The following is a 27,593-nucleotide window of genomic DNA, read 5'->3' as shown; positions in this document are numbered from 1 at the left end:
TGGTGGTGTGGTGCAGTTCTAAATTTCTGCTCCTTGCATTCCCCTCCCCCGCAAAAAAACCCCACACAAAACCTCATCACGGAGGTCCACATCAACTGTGAGCAGTGGACAATCTTTCCTTGTGGGAATCCTGAATGCTCTCCAAGGGTCTGGAGTAACTGGGTGTCAGAGAGATAGCGCCTCCTAGGGGAGAGCACACAGGGCTGCAATCCCATCTAAGCATCCAGCACTAGGGATTTATTATGTTTCTGAGTATAATTTGAATTCCAGCTCTGCTATCCATAAATACCCCAAAGATCTCACATAAATTTGAGTTTACATGAGGGTAAATCAGATAAATTGAAACTTGTAGGCTGCCGCATTCATTACTAATAAAATTGGTGGTCTCATAGTGACATAACTTGGGTTTATTTCATTAAAAGTTATTTTTCTTTTACTACTTAGGTGATCACATGATCATCATGGAAAATATTTTTAAAAAACACAGAATTTTACTATTCAAGTTCAAACACTCATAGCATCTCCTCTCTTGATATTTTTGCATCCTGTACTGGATACAGGAAATACTTTTAGTTTTATTCAGTATAACTGATCTTACCACTGCGACCCCTAGGGTAAAACATGTATGCATAAAATCTATCTATTTTAAGACATGAGTATTTTGTATGAAAAGGAGCAGTTAACAAGTGTTAATGATAATTGTGAAATGTATTTAATATATTTACCACAGCCAAGGAAATGAATAATAATGGAGACAGTAAGACCAATAAGAAAAATTCTCTTATAACACTTGTAGATGCATCATCAAATTATCAGACAAGTGGATCTTCTCATAACTGAACTGTCCATCATAAAAATATCAGCTAAAACTTCTTAAGCATGTTCCTCAGTTATGTGCTCCAATAACAGAGCTCTCCATCAGACTTAAGTTTTCATGTAGAAAGTGGCTTGAATGTCCCTCTGCAGAAATGAAGGTTCAGACATCACCAAACAAGAAAACCTGGGGCACTGTGTGGACAGTACTAAAATCTCTTTAGAGTTATGACATCAACATTTCACACAGAAACAAAAATATACTAATAGGTTTTTGTATAAACAGAAGGACAGCAGGTCCAGAAAAGAAGACTATTGTGCTTAAACTCCAATAACTTCCATGGTACCTAAAGGAGTTCTAGCAAAACATGTGCACCAGGCAAGATTTATATGAAAAGACGAGGTAAAGATAAACGGCTTGTATTTCTTTTGTCCACAGACCACACTGCTTTATACCTGGGACAACATTCAATTAACACTGATCATGTGAAACACAACAGAGAAAGCAGAAAGATATACATGGTTCTAAAACAAAAGAAAACGAACAGAGAGGGCAGACCAAGAAAACTGTAAAATCAGCTACTCCGTTAAAAAAAAGAGAAGAAAATTGCATCACTTTTAGAGTAAATTGGTATATTTACTGATTCATATTAAATAACTTCATAATATTACTTTGTGGTTAGGGAACTGGGAATTAGCTATTAAAATTATTAGGAAAACATAGTTAAAAACAAAACACATTAAAATGCAAGAATTTATATTCCTATATTTAGTAAAATAAAATAATTAGTTGTGTTTATGCCATTTTAAGTGGTTTGGCATATATTAACTTGTTTTCAAGAGTAGAATTTTCATTCTAATTGGACCTGACATAAACTAATACTAAAGAACTAGTCTTGTTTATTGGGTTCAGGACACTGAGAAATGTCAGGGGAACAGCAGAAAGCAGGCTACACTTTAAATTTGGCTGCAAGACCAGATGCAAAGTGGAAAATATACCCAGCTGAATTAGTGGCGTTGGGCTGCTGGAGTAGTATCCCACATTCTGGATGGCTTAGAGAAACATAAATCTATTACCTCACAGTTCTGGAGGCCAGCAGTTTGAAACCAAGGTGGCAGGGCCATGCTCCTGTGAGACTGAGTGGAACTTCTTTGTCTCTTCAAGCTACTGTCAATGGCTTTCCAATGTCTGCCTGTTGTCATATGTCATTCTGTGTGTGTGTGTGTCTTTCTCCTCTTCTTATAAGAAAACTAGTCATATTGGATTAAGGGTACACCTTACTCCAGTAGTATAACTTAACCTTTAACTAATTACATCTGCAAAGACTCTATTTCTAAATAACATTACTTTCTGAGATACTGGCATATTAGGACTTAGACCTATCTTTTGTTGGTGAGGGGACACAATTTAATCCATAACACCAGATAACAGATTTTCCTTCACTGAAATTATACTATCATTAAATTCAACATTCATTAAATATTATCAAGTAAGCATTCAAACTACATAATGTTACCTAACAGACTATGGGAACACCTTATATAAACAGGCACATACAGAACAAATCCAAATTAGGTTTAGATTTCCAATTTCTACTGAGAAGGACAGAATTTTATAAACGATATTTGCAGTATAGTATTTTCACAATGTAATGCTTGCTTGGGGCCCTTAGGTAGTTGCAAACTGATTATAAATACTGAGGTAGATCACTGCTAATAATGGCAACAGGAAATATATTTCTTAAGTTTGGGTGCCCAAAAGGATCTCCTTAGGGTTTCTCAAAACTTATGTATTTAGTCCAAGGGAATGTTGAGGTCTGTCCCTCACTTGGCAGGCTCTTCCTCCCTTTAGAAAGGGAGCTGAAAGGCCTGAGGAGAATTAGGTGCTGGAAGAAACTATACACAGAGAGATAAAGTCAGGAATGGGATTTCACTTTTTGTGGAGCTAGTTGCCAATTGCTACTACTACAGAAGAAAGCTCTAGACTACATAGAAGATTGTCTATTTGTTTTTTCTACCTGCTCATTTTGGAAATATTAATTGATTTCTGGATTTTAACAATAACTAGTAGCAAGTAGCAAAAATAATATTGTGTTCTGTATTAAAAATATATTTGGAGGAGAAGAATGGGAGGGGAGGGGAGCGCCATGGGTTATTTTCACCATGGTGCTCCTGACACAGCCAAGTGAAAGGCAGCAGGCATGAGTTCTAGGCTCCCATCTGCATCTATGAGGCACCACCTTTCTCATCCCTGACCTCTGACCCATGGTGACCCTCAGAATCTCACCTATTTGGGACCCTTTCTCTTGCTCTGTCAGACTTCCTTTTCAGTGAGATTCCCATCTCTCAATGAAAATGCCCAAGAACAGTATTTCTCAAACTTTTTTCATTATCTATATGACAAAGAGATTTTTTGCATTTTTTTCCTGGAATTATCCTAGCACCCATGAAATTTTAATACTAAAAATTATATATTTGTTTGTGTAGTGCATGTATGTCTATATTTTACACACATTTTATCCCTCAAGAACTAATTATTGCCTCCTAGAGGCAGTATCACCCAGTTGAGCATGCATACTTTAGTCTACAACACTGTCTGTCAGCCACGCCCACCACACACATCTCCTTCTGGACTTCATTTATGACTGAAATAGCCTTGACCACAGACAGACTAGACCGCAACACATAATTACAATGCAATGACATGTCATTACAATGCTTATTTATTTTTATAATTGGCAAATCTTGCAGCAAAATCACACTGATGCTGTAAATAAATTTTACCTCAGTTTTTACTGTTTCTACTGCTGTGCTACCCTCCAATTCATTCTCTAGGAATAATGGACAGTAATCTTCAAAAATATTTATTGTTTCATCTTACTTCCTTGATTTATAATTTTTTCATGCAGCTCTACAGGGATGAGTCAATTATCCCTTACTGTGATTGCTTAGGAAGTAGAGTGGAGAGCAAGGATTAAGAGCTCATGCATTACTAGGGTACATTCCCAAGGCTGTGTGAGTGAGGAAGATAGGGAGCGGGAAAGATGGGAAGTAATGCCATGTGAGGTGTCATCACAGGGCCACTCCTTTATGCTGAGGCACAAATGGACATCTGCTTGGTTACATGGGAAAGATCGCCTTGAACAGTGCATTGGGGTGCAGGGAGGCAGAGAGAGAAAAAAAACTTCTTAGTCATTTTTTTTTCATACTCTGCCTCTCACCGGTTGAAGCTCACCTCACAGATTATGCACTTCTGGGTTGCATCTCACACCCCTTTAGCATCTGTTTGAGAAGCCAGATCCCACGCCAGCGGGGTGCTTTCTTACCCAAGTCCAGAAGTGGCAGGAGAGGACTGGCCACCAGCTAGTTGGCATCAATTGGCAGTCCTGCAAAGGAATCTATCAGCCATGGAGGCACATGAGACAGAACAAATGGCTGAGGGCCCAGGATAACATAAGGCCAACAGAGTCTGAGGAGGTGTTTAAGACATGTCAAATTCACAGACCTTCTCCATGGGTCTGAACATACTGTGCTCCACCAACTCTCTGAGCCCTTACCTTCCATCATGTTCTATAGACACCTTAATTTTTCTTTACTGTATATGAAGTTAAGATGAATTCTCAGCTCCCCACCCATCCTTTTTCCATGACTTTTTTTCTGAGATTTTTGTTCTGATTTTCATTTTTGGCTAGAAATAACAATTTTCTGTCTTTAAAGTTGGAATCACAACTGCTATATTCCTAAATTTTCCATGTGCCTTTATTTTTTTAAAGGATAGATTAACCTAGAATAAAACTCTCGAGTCACACTTCCCAATTAAAATACATATATATAGTTTTACTTGAAATCTGGTATTTCAAGTGGTACTCCACTATTTTTTACCCTTTCTTTCTCAAAGCTTCTCCAAACAAATGCTAAAGGGGCTGCATGTAGCCAGTAATTAGTCTTGTTTTGTGTTTGTAAAAGAGATCCCTGGTATTCTATTGCCTGAGATTTTCATTTTGAGGAATATCTGCCTGTTTTCTTTATTCCGGGCTGAGTATAATATTCTTAATTCATATTGTTTTTCTCATTATATTTTAGACTATGTTTCACAGATTTATGTAGGTGATAGCATTCAGAGACCATCTTACTTTTTTCCATTTCTTGGTATTTTTTCTCCTGCATGCCTAAATAATTCCTTGTCTTCTGAATGTCTAAATAATTCTTTCTTTACCCTTGGAATTTAAAAACTTAGCCTGGCTACATCTAGTGCTTATTTATTCTGAATCAATATTGTTGAAATGCGGTGTGCTTTGAAATTTGAAGACTCACTTCTTCCTTTATTGCAGGGAAATCATTCCTGGAACCTTTGCCTGTCCCTGCCCAGATCACCAATTTCTATTACTGAAAATAGATGACACTTTTTTTAGCCTGATATATTTTAATTATTCTGTATTAGCTTTCTGCATCTTAAAGCATTTTGTTTCAAGTCACAGCTCTTTTGCCACCTAGATAGCAATTCATACCAGCAACTACTGAAATGAAGAGTACACATGTCTACTAGGCTCATGTCCCATAACAGATTTCTTATCTGCATCACAATGATGTAAGTGGCTAACCACAGAGAGCGGCAAGGTGCACCCCTTAGAGAGAGATTCTAGGTCAAGAACATCATTATTTCACCTAGAACAGCACTACTTCAATATGGTCCAGAAATGCCCAGAGTGATGTTAACCTGGGAGCCTCTTAGAAATAGCAGCTCTCTCCACTGAACCAGAACCTCATGGGGTTGGGTTTGGAACCAGTATCTTACATGCCCTCCAGGTGAATTTTATCCATGCTCAGGCTGAACAAACACTGATCTAAAATAGTACTCCAGAAATAATAAGGGTTTGAATTAAGAATAAATAGTTATAGAAAAATAAAATAAGTGGTTAGCAGAGGTGACAGATGGTTCAAATCTACAGGATGTGGTGCCTGAACAATAGTGAGAGAGAGTATCGGGAAGCATCAGAGTTGTGCAAAAAAGATACAAATTCAGTCACAGACACATGGGAATTAAGGCAAAGTGAAAATAAAAGTAATATATTTCATCCTAGAAGAAACTCTTAAGCCTAGTGGTATTTCTAGGGGCCATGAGGGCAACATAGAATTAGAACAACCTTAGCAATGGCCAGAACCAGAGCAATAGCCACACGGGAGGGGCAGGAAGAATACATGGAGCCAGCAAAGGAACAGCACCGAGGTAGGAGAAGCAGCAGAGAGACGGTGCTCTGCATAGCAAGCAAGGAGAAGATCTCCAGATACATGAATGGTCAACACCTCTGTGATTCTGTCTCTGTAGAGGGGATCTGAGTAGCTATTTGGATAAAAGACTCAGTCACTTAGAGAACCCCCGGCATAAACATTCTAAAGGAGCTACCATCTGTCATTTTGACTCCGGATCTGAGAAGACCTTCAAAGAAATAACTTATAAAATATCAGCACAGATAATGGTCAGATAATGTGCTTAGCCCTGGCTGGATTTCCCATGAGAGAGAATGGGAGTAGCAAGAGATCAGACGCAGGACGTGTCTGGAAAAGGCTGTTTGGATCCTCAGGGTAGTAGCCAGCAGGGTAACCCATTCAAGCGGTGGGAAGCACCAGGAACTGCACAATTAACAGAGGTCTATTTCTTGTTGACATCTAGATAATAATGACAAATAAACCAACTTTCAAATGGCCATTGATAGGTTTTCTCCAATTTGTGTTTATTCAAGTAAAGTTAAGATGGGAGAAAATAAACTTATCTCCAAATCTGGATTCCCAAACCCACGATAATAAACTGATTTTATTATCACGTTAGGAAGTACTATAGCTTGACATTCACTGCGGTAAATGTCGCACTCATGGTCTATCAGCTGAGTATTTATCATTTCCTGGAAAAGGTACAGCATGTGCAATTGGACTGGAAGGAGCCTAGCCATGTGAGCTCAATATCAGCTTTGATATCAAGGAAGATGATTACACAGTCATCCTCAAAGTCCATGACAGGTTCCTGGAAACAGACTTTAAATGAAACAACGTAACAAAACCAAATGCCTATGGCATATTTCTGGTCACAAAAACATCACTAAACTTCTAAATAGAGGCCCAAATATAATTTCTAATATTAAACATTGACATAAATGTGAGCTATATATACATTTAAGAAAGATTAATAAAAATAAGTAAAATGATTCTTTTCTAATCTGCTGATTGTAGTTCAGGGTCATGTGTGGCTGAGCCTCTTCTGGTAGCTCAGGGTGCAGGAGGGACCCACCCTGAACAGGACACCCCTTCATCACAGGGCTGCTCATATACATCCACACTCACTCAGGCTGGACAACTGAGAAGAGCCAGTTCACCTCATGCCTACATCTTTGGGGTGTGGGAGGAAACCAGAACATCTAAAGAAAACTCATGAATATAGGGGGAGAATTGAATTTTTTTCTCATCATTATAATAAAACAAAACCAAATGGCATTATTCCAGGACCTGTTGTACCTGGTGTGCTTTGATTTAACTTTACTAGGGCAAGATATAAATAAAAGTCAATGTAAACATCAGCCTTTTGAATTTTAAAAATCAAAACCTCTAGTCTTTGTGGTCCCTACTGTCAGGAGTTGTGCAGCTCTTAACAGGTTTAATTAAAACTCACTGGGATTTTCAGATATTCTTTTAAATAGTCCATTTTTATAATTCCAAACCTTGGAAATAAAGAAGAAATTTATATGCTGAATCATTAAAAAAATATATCCTTTAAAACTAAATTTTATTATGAATTAAAACTTGCTAAAGAAGAAATTTCCTTCTAAATGTATTAATCAGTGCCCTCAGATATAAATGAGAAGATCCAGAACTCGGCTGAGACATGGCATTCGTAATTTATAGAAGTCCTGAAGTTAGAATTACCCAACTAGTCTAAACAAACTTAAATGGCATCTGTGTATCTGGCCGCCAGTGAATCTGTGTGTCTGCCTGAGTCTGCATGTGGTTTGCAGCAGGACTCTCTTTAGGACCCAAGTATCCATGGTTGTTCCCTGCTGGAAGGGACCTTCACCCACTGCAGACTCCTCTTCCCCTGAGTTTAACAAACACCCTGACTAGTAAGACATGGAAACTGCAGAAATATTCCATGTATGGACTCTTCCCCCATATCCCAACCCGTGACTCGAGGGAGCAATACCATGTATTTCATGATTCAATTTGTAAATAGGCAGTAGAATAAAACAGCAAAAAATAAGGTTTGTAAAACAAAAAGTGAATCTCTGAAAGACATATCTGCTGAATGGCACATAGTGTCTCATTACAGGATCACAACTGCCAACCTGGAGACAGGACAGGACAGCGGGAAACAGCTGGACCTACGCAGCCTGAGCGAATTCCCTGGCTACAGTGTGGTAGGGAGAGAGCATTCCAGACTTGGGCAAGCAAGTTTCTTGAAGGCTGTACTGCTTAAAAAGCCATGGATGTTGACTATAATTTCACCTCAGATCTATAATTTACCTAAGTTGGTCTATTTTGATTTGATTTAGATTCTGTTCAAACATATAGTACATATTTCATTCCCGTGAGCAAGTTTAAGTAGTGGTAGAACAAACTGCTCATTGCTATGGACTAAATGTGTGTGTCTTCCCAAATTTCATGTGGAAGCCCTAGTCTCCAAAGCAATGATTTTTGGAAGTGGGGCTTTTGGGAGATAATGAGGTCCTGAGGGTGGAGTCCTCATGTATAGGATGAGGGCCCTTATAAGAAGAGACTTGAGAGAGATGATCTCTGTCTGCACCATGTGAGGACACAGCAAGAAGATGGCCATCTATAAGCCAGGAAGGGGGCTCTTGCCAAGAGGGCAGAAGCTTCTAAGATAATATTTCACTCAGCAATGTACCCCAACAAATTCCATTGTCTTAAGTTATTCAAATTAAAACTTGCCAAAAAAGACTTACTTTAAAGGAAGTTAAAGAACAACAGGTAAGAAATGAAACATTGTTTTTCCAATTAAAATTACGACTAATATAGTAAAAAAAAGAGAGAAAAGTCAAGATTTCTCAAAAGCAGCACAGAGGGTGAGGAAGGAAGGTAAGCGAGAGCTCCTACCTGTGGCCAAGTAGATGGTGTGGATGAGGGCATCCCTGCCCTGTACCAGGTCCACGACCACGTGGGAAAAGCGGCTGTTGTCCTCCATGAAGGAGGGCACTGCAGTCACCGGCTGCACCACCTCCTGCATCAGTATGAACTTCTGAGCATCCTGCAGGTTCCTTTCCGTCAGGTTCACGTACATTCCCTGGTCCACTGTGCCGCACTGCAAGGGAAAACAGGCCGTTGCTGGAGCCACCACCTGGACGCCCACTGATCCCGGCCACCCGGCTGGGGGCTGACTTGGACACTAACTGAACTGTGCAAACATGCCCACGCCTCCATTGTCCTCCAAGTCCCCACCCTCAGTGTCTCTCTCCATTTAGACTTGAATTTACATTTGAGGAGTCTCTCAACTTCATCATAAATGGCTGATCAGAAGTGGAAGGCATTGCTAACTTTAATTTGAACAGTGTATGCACGAGAAGTCCACATCGTTGCTGAGGCACTTGGGAGCCGTCTGGCTAAAGGCACCCTCTTCTATCTGTCCGCCAAGCAGGTGCCCAGATGAAAAGCGCAGCCAGCAAGTACATCACGCAGATGTGTTAGTCTTCTTGCTGGGGCAGCGACATGGATTCCATGGAGAGAGAATTAGGCCACTTCAATCTGAAAACTGTGTGATTTTACTCTAATGTCTTTCTCAAGGGCTGCGAGAACCTGTGCTGGACTTACTGCTTTGTGCTCATACTCTAAGCTAGAAGGAAAACAAAGCTGTTTATAGAGCCTAGTAAGATGAGAAATAACCTGGCGAATCTGCAAAAGGAGAGGGAATAAAGAGGGACCAGAAGCGAGGGAGAGAGGGAGGGAGGGAGGGAGGGAGGGAGGGAGGGAGGGAGGGAGGGAGGGAGGGAAGTGGGAAAGAAGAAAGGGAAGGAAGAATGAAGTGAGGAAAGAGGTTTTCAGATTATGAAAATATATAAAGATGAACCTAGAATATACAGGGGGGAAGAGGGCCTAAAAATTGCTGAGAATTAAATTCAGAGATGTGCTGCAAGAGACGAGGGGGTATTAGGTAGGATGGTTTTTGGCAAGGGTGAGATAAAAAAGTGGGGAAGACAACAAAGCTTACCTGGGGCAGAGCACAGAATCAGAAAAATACCACCGATCTTTCTCATTTCTTTCACAAACTATAAATCCCAGTACCAATACAGGCTGATCCTCTGCAGAACTTCATGTAAGTCGGTTTGATGAAAATAAACTTCCCTGCTCCTATCATCTGGAACTACCATTTGTAACATGCCATTTCTAATACCTGATTTTATAACAGGTTAGAGGTGCAAAGTGTAAGATGGAAATTGCTTTTTTAAAAACAGATGATATTTTTGTAGCTCTTGAAAAAATGTCCTACATGGAATAAAATGATAGGCGGATTGTAGAATTGGAGAATCTTGGAATGAAACAGATTTGAGTTTGGTCCAATGCTTAAAGCCACATCCTTGCAATAGGACCACATGCGCTCAGGTGAAGGACTCAGCTTAGCCACCCCGGAGGCATGGGGTCTCAGGTGAGGCACTGCTTCTCAGCCTGTCTCTGCCTACAAAGTCACTAGAAAAATACTGTGCTAACTTCACAGTGAGACTGACCAAGTTAACCAGAGGAAGCATTTGTAAATTAATTGCAAGTGATTGTAAATGCCACGGTACGAGACAGTGTGCCTGGCACAGTAAATGGTCAATGCACTGTCTTGTAGCAGAACAGCAATTCTCTGGTTCACTGAGCAGCAGAGGCCAGAGGGAAATGAATGGATAAATAAAGGAAGGAAGGAATCTATGGGTGAATACACCAGCAGTTGCTACTGAGCCAGAGGGGGCTGTGCTGGAAATTTTATATAATTATCACACTCAGTAGTAACACTTGGAAGACAAGGGCATTGCCTGTTAACTAATGTGCTGCAAACTGAAAGACAGCTCTGCTGGACTTGGTCTAAAGTCTATCCAGGTGAGTTCTAGTCCTGAGAGTGACTTCATGTTTGGCATTGACTTTTCCTTAAATCAGTGGTGGTATTTAAGGTACAGGTGGCAATTACTATCTGTCTGCTGGGGGAGGTTCTGCACACAGGTTTTGTTTTGTGTGCACAGTGTTTTTAAAGGCTGGCATCATAAAAATCTGGAGACATGAAGTTGAGGAGCTTGCTGCTCTTGAGGAATCTGGATATCTGGGGGACCAAGAGGCCTCTGGACAGGAGCCGAGTAGCAGAAACACCACCCACTCCTTTTAGTCCTGGACCCCATATCCTACTTAAGTCATCAACTTGTGATATTATGATTTATAATAAGAATAATACATTTGGTCTTCTTCCTGTTTCTGGCACAGAGCCCCTAAAACCATAGGAATTTCCTAAGTGATGACAGCGGTCAAGGTGTCTTTTGGTATGTTAATGTGGTGACTTTTGGACAGCGTCTAAGGATGTGAGCTGGATGCCAGAGGAAACAGCTCTGTGATTAGAGGGCTGGAACCTTGGGTCTTTATCTGCTTGGCCACCACAGAGGGTGTATTGTCCATTTCCGCTCCATCATTTCTGATGGGTGGTAACTAAAACTGCACAGAAAATTCCAGTCTGTACAACGGCAGCTGTGTCACTGGGTCTGGATGATGTTGTCTGTTAGGAAGTGTCTGGATAGCTTTGGGGACTGCAGGGCAGGATGTTACAGCACCACCTACAGTGGTTTCTAGAGTGTAATTGATAAATAAATAGTTTTTGTTGTTTCTTTATCATTTTTAATTGAGATTTCTGTATTAAATCTTGAAAGATTACACACTGTCCTCCTAACCCATATTTCTTCCTGAACTTGAATCATGTTTCTGCTCCTCTAATTAATTGCTACTTCTAGTGTGTACATGTTGCATAAAATTCCAAATGTTGGTAGGCAAACAAGATTAAAAATAAAAATTTCAATTTCAATTTAAAATGCTAACTACTTCTCACTGTTGGTATTGCAAACAGAAGGCCCTTTATACATGACTAGTAGAGGGATCCTTAGTTCAAAACCTATTCCACTCTATGCCAGCCTGGATGGTTCCAGGAATGTCAGTGAAAAAGCCTAAGCTAGCATGGTTTCAAACAAGGTAAACCAGAAGAAAACATTTACTTGTACTAGGAGTTAACAAAGAACCACCATAATCTATAACTTTAGCCTCTCACAAATCTTAAATTCCACCCAAAGAAAACAAGCTCAGCTATGCAAGCTTCCTGCCTGAAGTGAAAGCCATGGACCTCTCCCATCTCATAAATGTGAACAAGCTCTTCAGAGTGACACTGGCTTTATAAGATGCCCAAGGCCTTAGGAAATGAACGGATTTGCTATGGGCTACAAATATATCCAGACAAAGGAGCTAAAAGTTACTCACTGCCAGAGGCAGTGAGGCTTCACAGAGTTCATTAAGTCTGTTCTTTGTGAACACTTTTGCAATAGCAGCATCAAGAATTAAAAGTACACTATAAATATAGGGCACATCTTTGTTAAAAGTACTTAACATTCAGGATTTTACAATGACTTTCTTAAAGGGAATGGTATATTTCACCTCTGGGTTTTACAAAGGGCCTTCTTTAACAGTTATATTTCATCAGGAACATGGGTGGGATTTAGATACAGAGACTCAACAAAGAGGCCAAGAGTCAGTGATGGGTTAATAATTAACAGAAACTATATATGCCATCAGGAAAAGTGACTACTGCATTTTTGGTTCCCCCTAAATGGTTAGCTGGCCTGACCCACAGTATGAATTTCTCTGTCCAGTACTGAATGTTCCCATTAGCAAGCCTGGGAAAATAAATGTAAATCTGATCCCTCAATTTCCTGACTTATAAAGTGTGGATACAGATGCCCACCTTACAGAGTTGCTGAGAGGAGAAAACAAGACAAAATCTATAAAGCACTTACAATATGTGACATGAGGAAGGCACCTAATAAATGGTCCCTAAGAGTCATCTTCATCGTCTACATTATCCAGTAAACAATATACATTAATTGACATTATGACATTTTACTCCTAAATAATGTATGCCTGTGCATTTGTGTCACTGCCTCCTCATTTTATTGATGAAAATACGGGATGGAAGATGCTAAGTGATTTGTCCAAGTAAAGCAGTAAATGGTGAAGAGGGCGTGTAAACCGTCCTTCTTACTCTCGATCCCAATCTTTTAAAAAAAATTTTTAAAAACACCAGTTTCAAAGCAATTAAAATGGAATGGTCCCTGCCAAAGTGTAACACTATTGAATGTTTCCACATCCCCTGTTTTCTCAAGGCCAAAGGTTATGTGTTGGGATGATAAACCAACCAGAATCTGGAGGCCTTGCAGGGGACTCAGGTCTGGCACTGATTAATCGGGGTAACCAACAGTCCTTTAGTGGGAAGAGGTTAGGGCTGCGCTGGGAAGCCAGCGCGGTCATTAACCCCCAGTGTACTTGGTAGGATCACTGCCCCGGAGAAGCTGTTAGGCATCAGAGCCCTGCTGCCAGCATGTGGCATGATGCAGTGAGGCACTGAGCACCGTCTGGAGCTGGATGGCACTAAACACACACCCACGGGGGTGATGATCCTATGACAGATTAGCAGAGGAGGGGCCCTCAAGGGAAGCCTGCTGTCATGAACTGAAGGTCTGTGTCTCCCCCAAATTCTTATGTGGAAGCCCTAACCCTCGGTGCAGCTGTATTTGGAGAAGGAGCCTCTAAGGAGGTAATCAGGTTAAGTGAGGTCATAAGTGTTCAGTGTCTCTCCAGGAGCACAGAGGAAAGGCCACATGAGGACACAGCGAGAACATGGCCATCTACAGGCTGGGGAGACAGCTCTCACCAGAAACAGAATCTGCCAGAACCTTGAACATAGACTTCTAGCCTCCAAACTGTGAGGAAATAAGCTTCTTTTGTTCAAGCCATCTAGTCTGTGGTATTTTGTTACAGCAGCCCACCAAACACATACACTTACTGACCGACCAACCAAAGAGTAAATTGCTAAATCTTTTTGGGTCTCTCAGCTTCCTCTGTACATTGGGAGATGGGACTAAATGACGTACAGGGCCTGTTATTGGTTGAACACCCTGTAATTCTGAGATTTATGAATGAATGGTCTCCACCTGCTCTCCTTTTCCCACAGCTGCCCCAAGCCATCCCATTTACCCCAAAAGGAAATCTCGTCACATTCGCCAATTAGAGCTCAAATTCTGTTTGTGCATCTCCACCGCTGTGCCCTGGAGCCCATTCACAGGAGCACCATTCATTAGGGATCAGAGCTTCGGGGACAGAGTCCACCATCATTAGCACTAATTGGAGCTTTGCTTCCCAACCTGCTGCATTATGCCGGCCTTTTCCAGTCCAGCCGGAGGTTTCACAGCTGATAAAACGCCCTTTATGGTCCAGGGCCCTCTATTGACAAAAAGCTCAGTCCATTCACATGAGCCAAGCCCAGCATGGGACTGTCCATGAGGGGCCTGGGGAACTCACAGAGGCCTGTGCAGCCACCAGGGGATTAAATTGTCCCAGCCGTCTCCACAAGGTTTCGGCATGCTTCCGAGGGGGATGACCGATCCCGCGCCCTAATGCGCCCTGAAATTACCTGGAAGTTGGGGTTGGGGTTGGGATACGGCAGCCAGGCGGAGCGTGAGTTCTCCTGGTACTTGAAAGGCCCGTTAAAGGCCTGCGTGATGGCACTCAGGTTGAAGACGCACACAGCTGATGCAGCGATGCTGTTCCTGGGGGCAGAGGAAGAGCAAGGAGAAGGAAGGTCAGAGTCCCCAAAGAACCCACTGCCTTCCCCACAGATGCTCGTTCACCACCCAGTGGAAGGGTCTTCTAGAGAACCTCAAGGTCCCAGCCTCCTAAACCCCAGGCATGAGGAGGGAGCCCTGGCTGGAACGCCCTGTGGTTTCTTTGTGGAAGAACAAACACTTCAGCACAAAAACAAGGCTCTTTAGCAGTTATGACACTTGTAATCCTGCCAGATGGGATTAATTCACTCAGCCACAACCGGAGTGACAAGGACTTTGATGGGCTATGTTACGCCTTTTAAATTCTGGAGGAAAAAGGCCAGATTCTCTGCCAGCGGCTGGTGTCCCTCAGCACCCATGCGGGTCCTTATCCATTGGTATCTGGTTACTTTAGCGGGCAGTGGGGCAAGCTGCTGCTTCTGTTTCAATCCCCAGATATTTGTGTGCATTTGCAAACCTTGAAATAATAATCACCTAAAAGCATTTGGCAAAAAGTGCCTGCCAGACACCTTTCATGTATTTTTTTAAATAATTTAAAAAGGATGGGAGAGAAAAATCTGAGAACACACTGACATCTTGAAGCTGTAATACAGAGTTCAGGCTCCGCAGAGGTGCTTACATGCTGGGCCCTCTGATGTTCAGTGGCCTTCTACTAGCGTGGAAACAGCAGAAATTTTTTGGTTAAATAAATCTGCATTTTGAGGCCAGCTTCGATTTAAATTTTCTTGTTAATAGTCTTAGCCAATATAAGTTGATTTATCAATTGAGTTTCCTGAATCAAAGGAATTTCATAGGAACTCTAAAACATAAATATCTGCCTTACACTTGGTTTATTTGACAAACACAGACTTGTTGCCAGACACCATTCATGAGGCTTTACAAATTCCAGTTCACTTAGTCATCCTAAGGTAAGGGACAGTCACTGATAAGAAAAACGGGACATAGGCTAATACACCTTCCCAAAGTCACCCAGCTACTAGGTGGGGGAATTGGACTTGAATCCTATGCTGTCTGACTCCAAAGACCAGGATTTTAAATGCTTATTGAGAGCTCCATGTGGACAGTATTAAACCACCCTGTGGGAGGGTAGGAGCTTGAGGGCAGGGACATGTGTTCCTTCCAGAAGCTCCAGCACAGAGGAGAGAGCGGTTGGCAATAGGCCTGTCCCCACTGCTGGGGAACGAAGTGATAGACGCTAAATACGAACTATTCATGTGGCTGTTTCTTTCTTATTTCTCCTCAGGAAAGGAGAACGTGAGAAGTCAAAAAGTGCAAGGAAGGATTAGCCTCTGCACAAGACTGGGCTTGAGAGCAAGAAAAGGGCTGTGTTAGAGCAAGCACAGCAGCATGCAGAGCATGGTGTGTGCCAGGAGCCAGGGGAGGCCACGTGGGGCCAGGAAGAGTGTTAATAATAATACTGTCCCCTGAGTATGCTGCTCAGCACTTGATAAGGGTCACCTCATTTCTCACAGGGAACCTATGGGTCCTGAGACCAGCCTGATTTCACCGACAAACAGACAGGGGCACAGGGAGGTCACTTAACCCAAGTCACAGGCTGAGGACTTGGCATCTGCATTGCATGGGGCCCCAGAGTTCCCACCCATGACTCCATTGCTGTGCTCTCTCCTCTTCCTGCTGGCATCCCATTTCTCTGTTCACTGCATTCAATGACTCAATACAGGGCTGGGATCTGTGTCTGGGGTGAGCCCAGTGACAGCGAGTCTGGGCATACATGACAGGTGTTGGGGGACACTTCTTCTTGAAACCCCTGGTAAGCAAAGCACCATTGCTATAATGCACTTATACACACACCCTCTTACCTCCCTCTTCCCTTTTACTTCCTGTGAGGGGGTGGGGCACAAGGGCACAAGGTAGACCCTCCTCCCCATCTTCCTGGCTTCTGAAATTACGTACCAACCTTCACTGCCCCATCCCTGCAGGCAGGTGAGGCCATGCCAGGCCTAGCCTATCACGACCTTGTAGATAAGTGTCCTTAAAGCTGGGATCAGTACCATCAACTGGGTCTGTGGTTGGCAAACAGACCATCAACCACATATTTCAACCTGGCCTCCCTCAGTAATCACGGTCATACCATGGCCTTCATTTAATGCTAGTTTCATCCCTTAACTTTCACAGAGCCCAGGCAGGTGAAGGTGGAGGTAGGTCCTCCTTCATGAGCCCAACAATAGTGGTGCATAAAGTTGGCTTCCGTAGTGTGCTGAAAGCCACTGGGAGAAAAGTAGAGATGTTCCTCCTAGTTCCTCACCCCCTAAGGAGGGAAAAGATATCAAAGCCTTCACAGTCCCCCATCCCTACCCCTATCATTTACTATCTGTAAGCCACCATTTTTAGGTATCCCAGAACACAAAGGAAAAACCTTGAGAAACTCCACTGCAACACTATGCCATGTCCTTCAGCCAACTCGGGCCCACGGGACTGAGAAAACCACACACCCACAGGGACAGAGGGAGTGAGAACAGTGGCCTCTATCCCCACTCCCCAGGGCTGAGGCCTCGACGAACACACAGAATCGAACCACACCTGTACTATGAGCGAAAGCACCAGAAAGTTTAGCCCCAGTGTTTACAAGCATCCACTTCAGAGACAGGAAATAACTGGCTCCCCCGATCATCATTTCACTCCTGTTTGAAACGAGTCTTGTCAAGAATGTGGTCATCGGTTGAGTGGGTAAGATCAAGGCTGAGATGTGAGAGGGAGGAGAAGTGGGACACACTGTGGGGTTAGAGGCAGATGTATTGGAAAGCTGTTCCCAAGACGAGCGAGAACAGTATTCAATAAAGAAAGGAAAGGTGTAGAAGTTGTGCCTCTGCTAGTGTAGATGCTAAATACCAGGCCATTTCCAACATGAGGGATGTTTACAACACAAAACAAATCGTCTGAAACTTATTTTTGTGAGTCTCTAAATTGACTGTTCACCACCTTGGAATGGCCCAGGCACAGTACATATCTAACTTTTTAAATTGTTCATTTTAGCCCCGAGCCAGGGGAATGAACAGCTAACTAAGCTAAGGTCCCATTGTGTATAAAATTGATGTCAACTGAACAACTGAACATTCATCTTGTGCAGCCTACACTATTTCTTAAAAAAGGTTTTGGAAAGCAAATCGACTTGAGAAACTGTAAATTGATTTTTTAAAAGAAACTTATCATGGAGGGAAAATAACCTCTGGGGTTGAAAACCAGATTTACAATAAAGATGGTCACGGTGGAGTGGGGGTGGGTGGGGACCCATCCATGTTAGTCTTATTTTTCTAACTTCATGTCAGAAAGAAGACTCTTCACGGAGTAAACGTTATTATCAAGTGAATGTTAACACTTCAGCTGAGCAGGGGAAAGATCAGAAGGAAAAGATCAACAGGGAAGTAAGATGCAGATAAAGTGACTCTTTAGAAACACCATTCATGGGCAGGCTTCTGATTCAGAGAGCTGAAAAAGTAAAAAGACTTAGAGGCCGAGCAGACATCATGGGGGGGACAGTTCCGGATCACCCAGAACTGAGAGGTTTTCCTGGGATACAGGGCTCTCCCCAATCCAAAAGCAGGACAATCCCAGACAAACCCGATGGTTGGTCATCCTGCCCCACTTATCAGCACTTTAAACCCATCCTGATTCAGATCATTTACTTTGGATACAAATATTGAGCTTTTGTCCAACTCTTACGTTAACAGTTTAAAGATTTCAAAGGTGATCTAAACCAGAGGCCATGCTCAGGAATCCTCCTCCTCACTGCCAATGCTGAGAAAGGTGGGGGCTGGTGGCAGTGCCATCTGTGATTCCTGGGCTTGGGTGTGATCTTGTTGAGTCTCATCACAGCACCTCTCCTAAGCATGGGGTTGTGCTACAGGCCACCAGGCCAGAATGAATGAAAGATCAGAAAACTTCACACACCAAATATTGTCGGTTCTGAAGCTAAGAGTATCTTCCACAAAAGAAAAAAAAAAAAAAAGCTATCATTTTTTTCAAAAATATTTTAAAAGCATGACCATCATTTTAGAATTGCCTGCCTCAGACAGCCATTTTCTAGAACGATGGCTTGAAATGCAACTCTGGGGAAATGAGAACGTGCATTTCATATATGAGCAGCAGTTTAGTCAAGAGTTACATTATCTCAAAGATCAGACTTTCCAGACAACAGTGCTTTCATTATGCGCAAATGCATAACATTTGAAAAACAGAAAAAAACACACACATCTAACGCATACCGGCATTTCAGAAAGCGCCGAGAACGCACTGGCAGATCAGGAAGGAAAAACTTACAGTAGAACAACTGGGTGCTATTCTTACAATAAGGATCGAGCAAAACTTTTCGATCAGCTTTATTTTCCTAATACCAGTCTCAGAAATCACAGATCTTAGAGTACCATTTAATTCTTACTCAAAAAAAAAAAATTATTTTGGGCTGTTAGCCCAGTAAAATAAGAAAGATTTCTTTTTAAAGCAACTTTTAAGCCACAAGGGTCAAAGAACAATAGGCTCATTCAGAGTGAGCGGGAGAGCAGGGAAAGCGACGGTTTCGTACGCACACATTGGTGGTGAAGATGCCGTAGATCAAGTCGAGCTCGGGCAGGAGGAAGGTGCTCTGCAGCTCGTTGTAGTAGAAGGGGACCTCCCCGGGGCGCGAGCAGTTGAGCCGGGCCTTCATGAACGTGGTCCAGGTGTCCTCCAGCAGGAACCGCCCTCCGATGTCGTTCTTGCAGACCCGCGCGGCTCGGGAGAACACGGTTTTCCCACAGTCGTGCTCCACGGCGTTTTCTCGGAAAAAGAAGTAGGTGAAGTTCCCGATGTCATAGGAGGACACGAAGTTTGGTTCTGGAAATAGCAGGAGAGAAGAAAAGTCTCAACATCGCTATGATATTTCTTTATCACTTGCTTGCTTCTGTGTAGGCATCTTATAGGATGAATGGGGGGCCCTAGGGGCATCGTAGGGGGCTGTGCTCCTGGGTGGAACTCCGTACACAAGTCCTATATGACAAGAAATGACCATAATAATTCCACAGGTGAGCATCCTCAGTCAATGCAGGCTCAAGCTGATATGACGCTAACGCCATAAAAAATGGGCAGCAAAGATATGCGGTACACTTTAAAGGAATACCTGTTACTTTATTTGTATATAATACAGAATTATATAATCTTACATAACCTTCAGAGAGAAAATAAGATTAAAACGATGAAATGTGAATCAGAATAGAGGATGGGACAAAAGAAGGTTTACAGTTGTATGAGAACACAGTTTATTTTTATATTGTTATTTATTAATTATTGCATTATTTTCCACATGAACAACTGTAAATTTTGTCTCACCCTGTATAGAAGTCTAGTATCATGTTTGTGCAATAGGACAACAAAATTCCTTAATTTTACTAATATACACATGTGTGACTGGCATAATTTACGTGCTTTTAATAAGGACCTTAAAGATGTTTTTTATTTGTGAAAACTGGAACTGTAAGGTTAGTGTCCTGAATTAGCTTTAGCAGTTCCCACTACTATGGTAAGCACATAACTGTGAGGATTAACTCTTATTTTCTTTCTTCTTAGAGAAAGGCAGTGTGCTGAGACACACTGCACTTTTTGGTATCATAATTAGCTTAAAAACAGGGATTTATAAATAACAGAAGTATGACAAAACCTTTACATAACCACTAAGCTCATGAGGAATTTAGGAATTATATAGATTGTCCACTGAATTTGACATACAGCATTGGAAATGTTGTATTTATCACTCTCTGTTTAAGTCCATCAGTAATACAGATGATACCCTTTCAGACACAGATATGCCCTAATAATCATCTTTAAAAACTCTAATAAACAGGTTTCATTCTTATTCTCTCCCCTACTGCTAAGAGCTTTTCATACAATCAGAAAGTGTTTTAATTTTATGGTGCAATAAGAATAACATAGCAGTAACTTTTGGTGGTCAAAATTAATGGAAAGATTCACATAACCACTGTCCACAAGTACACATTTCAGGGACAATTAGTTTTGGGGACAATTCAATTAGCCTTGTACTTTCCCAAATTTAATCAGATTGCACCAATAGACATGTTATTGCCAGGACAACTAAAAATATGTTTGGCTACAACAGGGCCCATTAATGCTAAAAGTAAGACACACAGCAGGCTCACCTGAGATCTGAAATGCAGACATTGATTCTGAGACTGACGTGAAGGTGGCATCAAGGACTCTACTATTCTGTCCAGAAAGACTGTTGCTATTTTTCAATCAAGGCATACATTCAATGTCCTTACAAAATGTTTCAGTTTAATTGAATTTTACATTCTAAAAATGTAACAAATATTCTAAATTATGTATGTGATGTATTTTCTCTTCAGCCTTTTATATTGTTCTTAAGTCATTTAAGAATATCAAGTAATACAAAAGAGAATTTGATAAGAAATTATTTTAATTTATAAACCACCAAACATACTGTTAGATAACTGTTGCTTTAACCTGACGTAGATATTTAAAAACAAACAAACAAACAAACAAACAACCAACCCTGGACTGCATTACAATGTATGAGATAGAAGTTAAATATATTTACTGTTACAACATGCTTTTATATCCTAGAGAGGGGCTCATGAAACAGGAGGCTACATATCTCTGACTTGTCTTTTTAGGACATAAAGCAAAATATTGGGGGAGAATCTGAAACCATGTTCACTATGAGTCTCCAATCAGAATTACTTCTGAGGCAGACCCGCAAAACCAAGATACAGAACAATTACAAATTAAATCATTTCAGAATTAGTCCTGCACTCAGGCTCCTAGACCCAGGCTACAATTTGATCATTGCACTGAAAAACAAACAGAAAACCATCCTCATCATCAACAACAAAAACAACAAACAACAGACCTTATCTGAAAAAGAGAAAACAAAGAAAGAAGGTCTAGGACTAGTTACGTCTGGCTCAGGGCTGCAGTAACCAGCACACGCGGATGAAGCGTAAGGCAGAGACCACAGGCTTCATCAAACACCCTCCAACCACCGACTTCTGCTACCAACTTGGGGACAGATAGCCTGAAAACCACACAGTAAACACCTCTGGAATGCAGGAAGTCTCGGGCAGAAAAATGAGAAGCGACAAAGGTAAAAAGATCTGTCGTGGTTCCTTCCAGCTCAAGGTCAGGTCTACAGTTTAACAATATCTGTGGCGCTGATGTTGCCGTGCCAGGCTCTGTGCTCAGAGCTTCACACGCATGTGCCCCTTAAACTCACAGGAACCTCAGAGGCAGATGCTGGGTCATTCTTCCCATTTCATAGATGGAGACACTAAAGCCCAGGGGTGAGTAATCTGCCCAAGTTCACACAACTGGCAGTGGAGGGTAGGCCTGGGCTATGTCCTGAGTCCAGCCAGTCTGACCTCACAGCTTTGCCCCTGTCTTCAGGCTGCACCAAAAAACGGGCTGCGTGGGGACAATCGATTGTGTCAACAATATTCAAGAAGAGGACCTGGAATTCTGAACAATGCTTTAGAAACCCAAATGCTGAGCATGTTGACACAGGATCAAGATGAGGAGGGTTTCATCACCAACTAGATGGGGAGAGAAATGCCCCGATGAAACTTGGCCCTGCAGCTGTTAGAGACACGGGAACCACCCGGGAAGCAGCACAGGAAGGAGCCAGCAATCCAAGCAGGGGCTTATAAAGCAGGAATCTGGTTGGGAAGTGACAGCCCGGGCCCCAGATGGTGCTCCACAGGGAACCCACCATAGCCCCAGAGTGCCCGGGAGTGACTGTTAGGGCGTCTACTGCAGGCTCAGTGTCCAACCCGCTGAACAATCTCACTCAGGTGTCCCATGTAAGGATACAGAGCGATGTCAAGCCGATCGGCCCACAGCTTCCTCTTCCCACAGACAACCCCTCAGTCTCTGCAAACTGCCCTGAACCAATTTTACCATAGGGTGCCAAAGTACATTTTACACAGAAATGTCCAAATATCATCTGCGGAGAAAGCAGGGGAGAATGTGTGCCTAGTGGGTAGTGTATGCGGTTCTCTAGCTCACCACACAGCACGGGGCACTTTAGGGGCTAACCTTCATTTGGACACACAGCCTGCCACCCTGCAGGAGTCCCTTTCAGGATGCTGATGGGTCCCTGATTGAGGACTGAGTGACCTGCTGCAGTCAGGAAGCTCCATTTCTTGGAAAGCAGAGCCTTTTGAAACTCAGCCCACATCCTGTTTCTTTTCCAAAGACAGAAAAAGAGCAGGAATAATTGTTCAACAGGCAGCCAAGTATCTCCTGCAGATACAGAGATAAATCTGGAGGGAGGGAGGGGACGTGTGATTCTCATCAGGCAGGATAATAAGATGCATATTGTTTCTCTTGCAATATTCACATCCTGTCTCTGGTTAAAATGCAATTCACCACCAGCCAGTATCTGTCACTCCTGAGTGAGCTAAACAAGTCATAAATCAGGCACTGCCTGATCATCTACAATGAATACGCGTGCAGGAGTACGTGGATGACAGACCTGAGGGGTCCTTTGTTCATTACTATTATTATCAGAGCTACAAAGGAACAGGAGGTGTGCTGCTAATTCGAAATGAAAACAAACATGAGTATATGTCAGGTTATTATAGATACATGCACAGAGCTGTTTTATCGCATGTTTGTAAAACATACTGTTATGGGCTACAGTATTCTATTAAATGTGTCATGTTATCAGAAGAATCATGTTTCGTGATATAAGAACTTTGATTTCACACCTTTTCTTACATAAGAGTGACCCAGCAGAGGTGAGTACCCACAATATAAGTGAACATGGGAAAAACAAAAGCATCAATATTTTTGAGAAGATATTGACCACATGAAACCACCAGACGCTGAATATACAAAAGCACCCTTTCATTCTATATCCTTTCCATCCCAGTGCCACCGCATGGGCCTGGAGGTGCACCAGGTCCAATGGATCAATTGCATGATTGGCCAGGTCACTGATAGGCTCTTGATAGAGACGTATTTGTCTACATTAATGAGAATGAATATTAAAGACAAAAAGGAATTCCAGTTTCCAACTCTACAAAAATCTTACTAGGATCAAAATCTATCATGAATTCTTCTGCAAACAAAGGCCATCTTGTGATATGCTTGCCAGAGGCAGGTTGGCCAATGCCTGGCACGCAGACCATGTGGGTGTGGCTCCACCCACCCCAGCCTGAAACCCGGGGCTGGACCACTGGCATCCAGAATGCTCCTTTATCCTGATGATTAGGGCATAATAGACCTACTTTGCTATAAGGATTAAAAAGATGACTACGTAGTAAAATTCTAATGAATAGTGGTTATAACTATTTCATTTTTTACTCTTGATTCCCCTTTTAACAATTTATATTTAGTAGAACTTCAGATAATAATAATTGAGCATGCAGATATTAAGCTTAAAGGTGATCAGAAGTTAAGGAACATAAATACAGCCACACATGCTGCGTTTTTAAAACAGCAAGCTATTCCACCAAAAAAAAAAGTTAGTGGAAACAATTTCTACATGGGACTCATACTTAGCCATTGACTTTCTGTTCTCTACTGTGTTGGTGTCAGTCACTATTAAAACCATTCCCATATATAGTCCTAGAGTTCAGACCCCGTCCTATTGAGCATATTGCTTCCCTTGTCATAGCTACATGAAAATGTGCTGCAGAGGCTAACAAAGTACTTCTCATTTCCTTCAGGCATTTATTATGAGTGGATGATTACACTAAAATTAAATTTCATTAAGTGCAATGCGGTTTAAAAGCCATTAGTGTACTAAAGTTCTTTCCCTAATATTACTAGTACTGGATGGATAGATATACAGACGTGCGTGGACACGTGTGTGTGTGTGTGTGTGTGTGTGTGTGTGTTCAGGACACAGACATAAAGCATTGAAGTCTATGTATCTATGGCTCAATACTTCCACCTACTGGCTGCACGAACTTTTCAAGTTATTCAACAGCATAGATTCCCAGTTTCCTCCTTTTTGGGATGGAGGTAACAATGCCCAATGTGCAGCCTCACTGTGAGGATCAAAGGCAACACATGCCAGGTGCCTAGCACTTGACTGCTATTTATCACAACATAGATCTCTATTTATGCAATTACATAAAAGAATACATAAGTAATAAATATATACATAAATATATAAGTTAACATAAACACACACATTGGTAAACGTGTCACCGTACTGAATCAGCAAGCTGACTCATCAGTGTGGCATCCTGTATGTCAAATTAGGGTCCGTGCTCCTTTCGGCAGATCTGGAACCTAAACAGGTGCAGGGACCATGCTATAGATGGAGCCTTGATGCCACACAGAGTGTTCCTGTATCACCAGGAGCTCACTGGCCACTCACAGCGAGGGCTGTCCTGGACACCGAGAATTCCATGGTAAAGTGACAGAACATGACAGCCCAGGCCCTCAAGGACAGTGTGAGCAGACAAACCAGACACAGACCAATAAGCAATAACAATGATGAGGACAATGAGCGCCAAGGGGCAGCCAGGTGAACTTGAGAATCAGAAAGGCGGGGATCAGGGACAGGGCTGATAGGATGCTGTGAAGGGGCCACCAGGTCAAGAACAGGAGAAAGGGCAACCTGAGGGAAGTCCCCAAGGGTGGCCTGGCATGGAACGAAGCCAGTGTCAGCACAGAAGGAATCAATGGGACAGGAGGTAGAGGGCCAGGCCAGCCACCCATAGCGAGGAGACTGAATTCCCACTGCCATGGGAGACACTGAACGGTTTCAAAGAAAAGTGCATGATCCAAATTCCTGTGTGTGTGGTGGTGGCAGGGGTCAGGTAAAGGGGGGGAGCGGTGGCCCCAAGCATGTCTTTAGTGTCATTGACACAGCAAAGTAAGCTTGGGATCCCAGGTTCTTCTCTTCCTAAGCACCTGGCAGAAAGAAAGCCATTGCCAAAACCACTGCCTACTCGGAGGACTAGAAACATGGCTCCAGGAAACTAGGTTCCTTCCTTCTTCAAGGGGAATGGCCCTGTTGAAATGAGCGATTTACATGGATCTGCTGATTCAAGTAGGAGTGGCTGGTACCACGGGGACACATGCTGTCTCCCTAAATGAGAACCGGCACCTCTGTATCAGCACGCACCCTAGGAGCCCAAAACTCTCACCCGGAATTCTCCTTCTCTTTATGTCTGTAGGAGCTTCATTAACCGGCTCTTTGTCTAGATTTTCTAGCTCAAAGGGACACAGACACCTTGTCTATTCTGCTCTCACCCCATCCAAGCACAAGGCCCCCAGGGCCCTTTCCAGTCTCCAGTAAGACTCCACCAAATCACACATTCCTCGGCTCAGTTAGTTACAAGTGACTTCACGACTATGTATTTCTGAACGTTCTGAAAACAGAAGCGTCTGTTGACCATGTTCATTTTATCTCAATTATATTTTAAATGTATAGCTTCATTTCTTTAAAGAACTAATCATTTAACCTGCAGAATCATGAATCAGAACTTAGGAGTTTTTCCATTGGAATATTAACTTGAATTCAAAGATTTTAGAAATATTTTGATACCTATAAAGTATCCAGAAAAAGACCTTAAAAGACTAAGAAGAAAAAAAGAAAAATTTAATTGAAAGAAGATACTGGGCTACACCAGCATGCAGTTGGAATAACTAAATGTTTATGTTGGCTTGGTCTTTATCTATTGAGATGATCTGAGCCAGGCAAAGAGAGAAGACAAAACACAGAGAATGAACTACCCAATATGTAGCAGTGAGTGAAAAACTGTGAAAGGCCACTGACAGAGAAAAAATTAAGTTTCACAGGATAATATGAAGACAAATTTACTGAAAGACAGAACTGAATATCTTATACACTGGGTGACAGTAGGATTTATGGTCCAAACTGCAACACTTTTGAGATGAAAAGAACACTGTTAATATTCATGCCAGGATGCCAGGGTCACCCAGGACTGTCACAAGGAAGCTGCTATGGTCTCTAGGCAGTGAGCATTAAGCCACTTTCCTGAGTGGTTATATAAGTACTAGTAAACTTCTACACAATATATTGTGTTCTCTGTAATAGGGCAGGTCATCTCTGTGTGGCTTTATTTTATTTTGGGGGTGGGGGATGGGGAATACAAGTCCCTATAGGACTTAGTATATATAGTTGGTGCCTTTGGCCTCATAATATCTTGGTGGGGGAGGGAAGAGCTCATTCACCCATTCTCTTTTGAAATGTGTAAACTGAAATTCCAAATGACTTACTGGCAAGTATAGAGACTGAGGGATGCTGAGGCTCCCAACTTTCAGGCACTCAGTGCTGAATGACCAAGACAGAGCAGGGCACTATTTTCAAAGAGCACTGCAAGAAGTGATGCTTCATGTCACTTGCCAAACTTTTGTGCCCATAAAGGGCTGTATGAAATTAGCCCACAGGCTCTTCTGATTTGGGTTTAATAATCTCAGTTTATTCCATCTCCTCTTACAAGCTTTTATTATAAGCTTTTATAAGAAAATACTCTCAACCGTTTCCAAAGTTCCTCTATTCCTCTTCCACCTCAGATTGGGCATAAAAACAGACATAGGGGAGAGTGATGGAGGCAGGTTAGGAGGTTGGTGTTTCCCAAGCTGGTGACTAAACATAGGGGAGGCCAGGAGCATGTAGAGGGGGAAGGATTCAAGCTCTGGAGTGGGACCTGTTTGCAAATCCTGGCTCAGGTATGCATCAGTTGTGTGGCTCTAGGTCAGGTGGCTAATCCTTCTTAGCCCAGCTTGCACATCTGTAAAATAAGGTGATGCCATCTCCTGTGGAAGGCTGCATGAAAGGTTACATATAACGTGTATGGAGTCTCTCATGCACCTGGCAACTTATAAATAGCCATGTGATTCTCCCTTGCACCTGGAGTAATAACTGGAGGTAAAACAGAAACACCAGCAGGTGCATGAACAGGCAGATGGTAGGCAGGAAGGCTGTTT

General features: G+C 42.3%; 1 protein-coding gene across 4 annotated transcripts in view; it reads right to left on the bottom strand.

Moving 5' to 3' along the window:
* Window positions 1–27,593, bottom strand: part of SEMA5A (semaphorin 5A) — a 362,632-nt gene that overhangs the window by 74,121 nt on the left and 260,918 nt on the right. For all 4 annotated transcript variants that reach the window (XM_087815351.1, XM_016217317.2, XM_087815350.1 and 1 more), the window contains exons 9-11: window positions 19,202–19,487; window positions 14,507–14,642; window positions 8,914–9,118 (exon numbers count right to left, since the gene is read on the bottom strand). In XM_087815351.1, the coding sequence (XP_087671477.1) occupies window positions 8,914–9,118; window positions 14,507–14,642; window positions 19,202–19,487 (627 nt within the window). The remainder of the gene's footprint in view (window positions 1–8,913; window positions 9,119–14,506; window positions 14,643–19,201; window positions 19,488–27,593) is intronic.

The sequence above is a fragment of the Miniopterus natalensis genome, chromosome 3 (assembly GCF_054644295.1).
Source record: "Miniopterus natalensis isolate mMinNat1 chromosome 3, mMinNat1.hap1, whole genome shotgun sequence".
Taxonomy (NCBI): domain Eukaryota; kingdom Metazoa; phylum Chordata; class Mammalia; order Chiroptera; family Miniopteridae; genus Miniopterus; species Miniopterus natalensis.
This window is presented reverse-complemented; position numbering and strand designations above follow the sequence as displayed.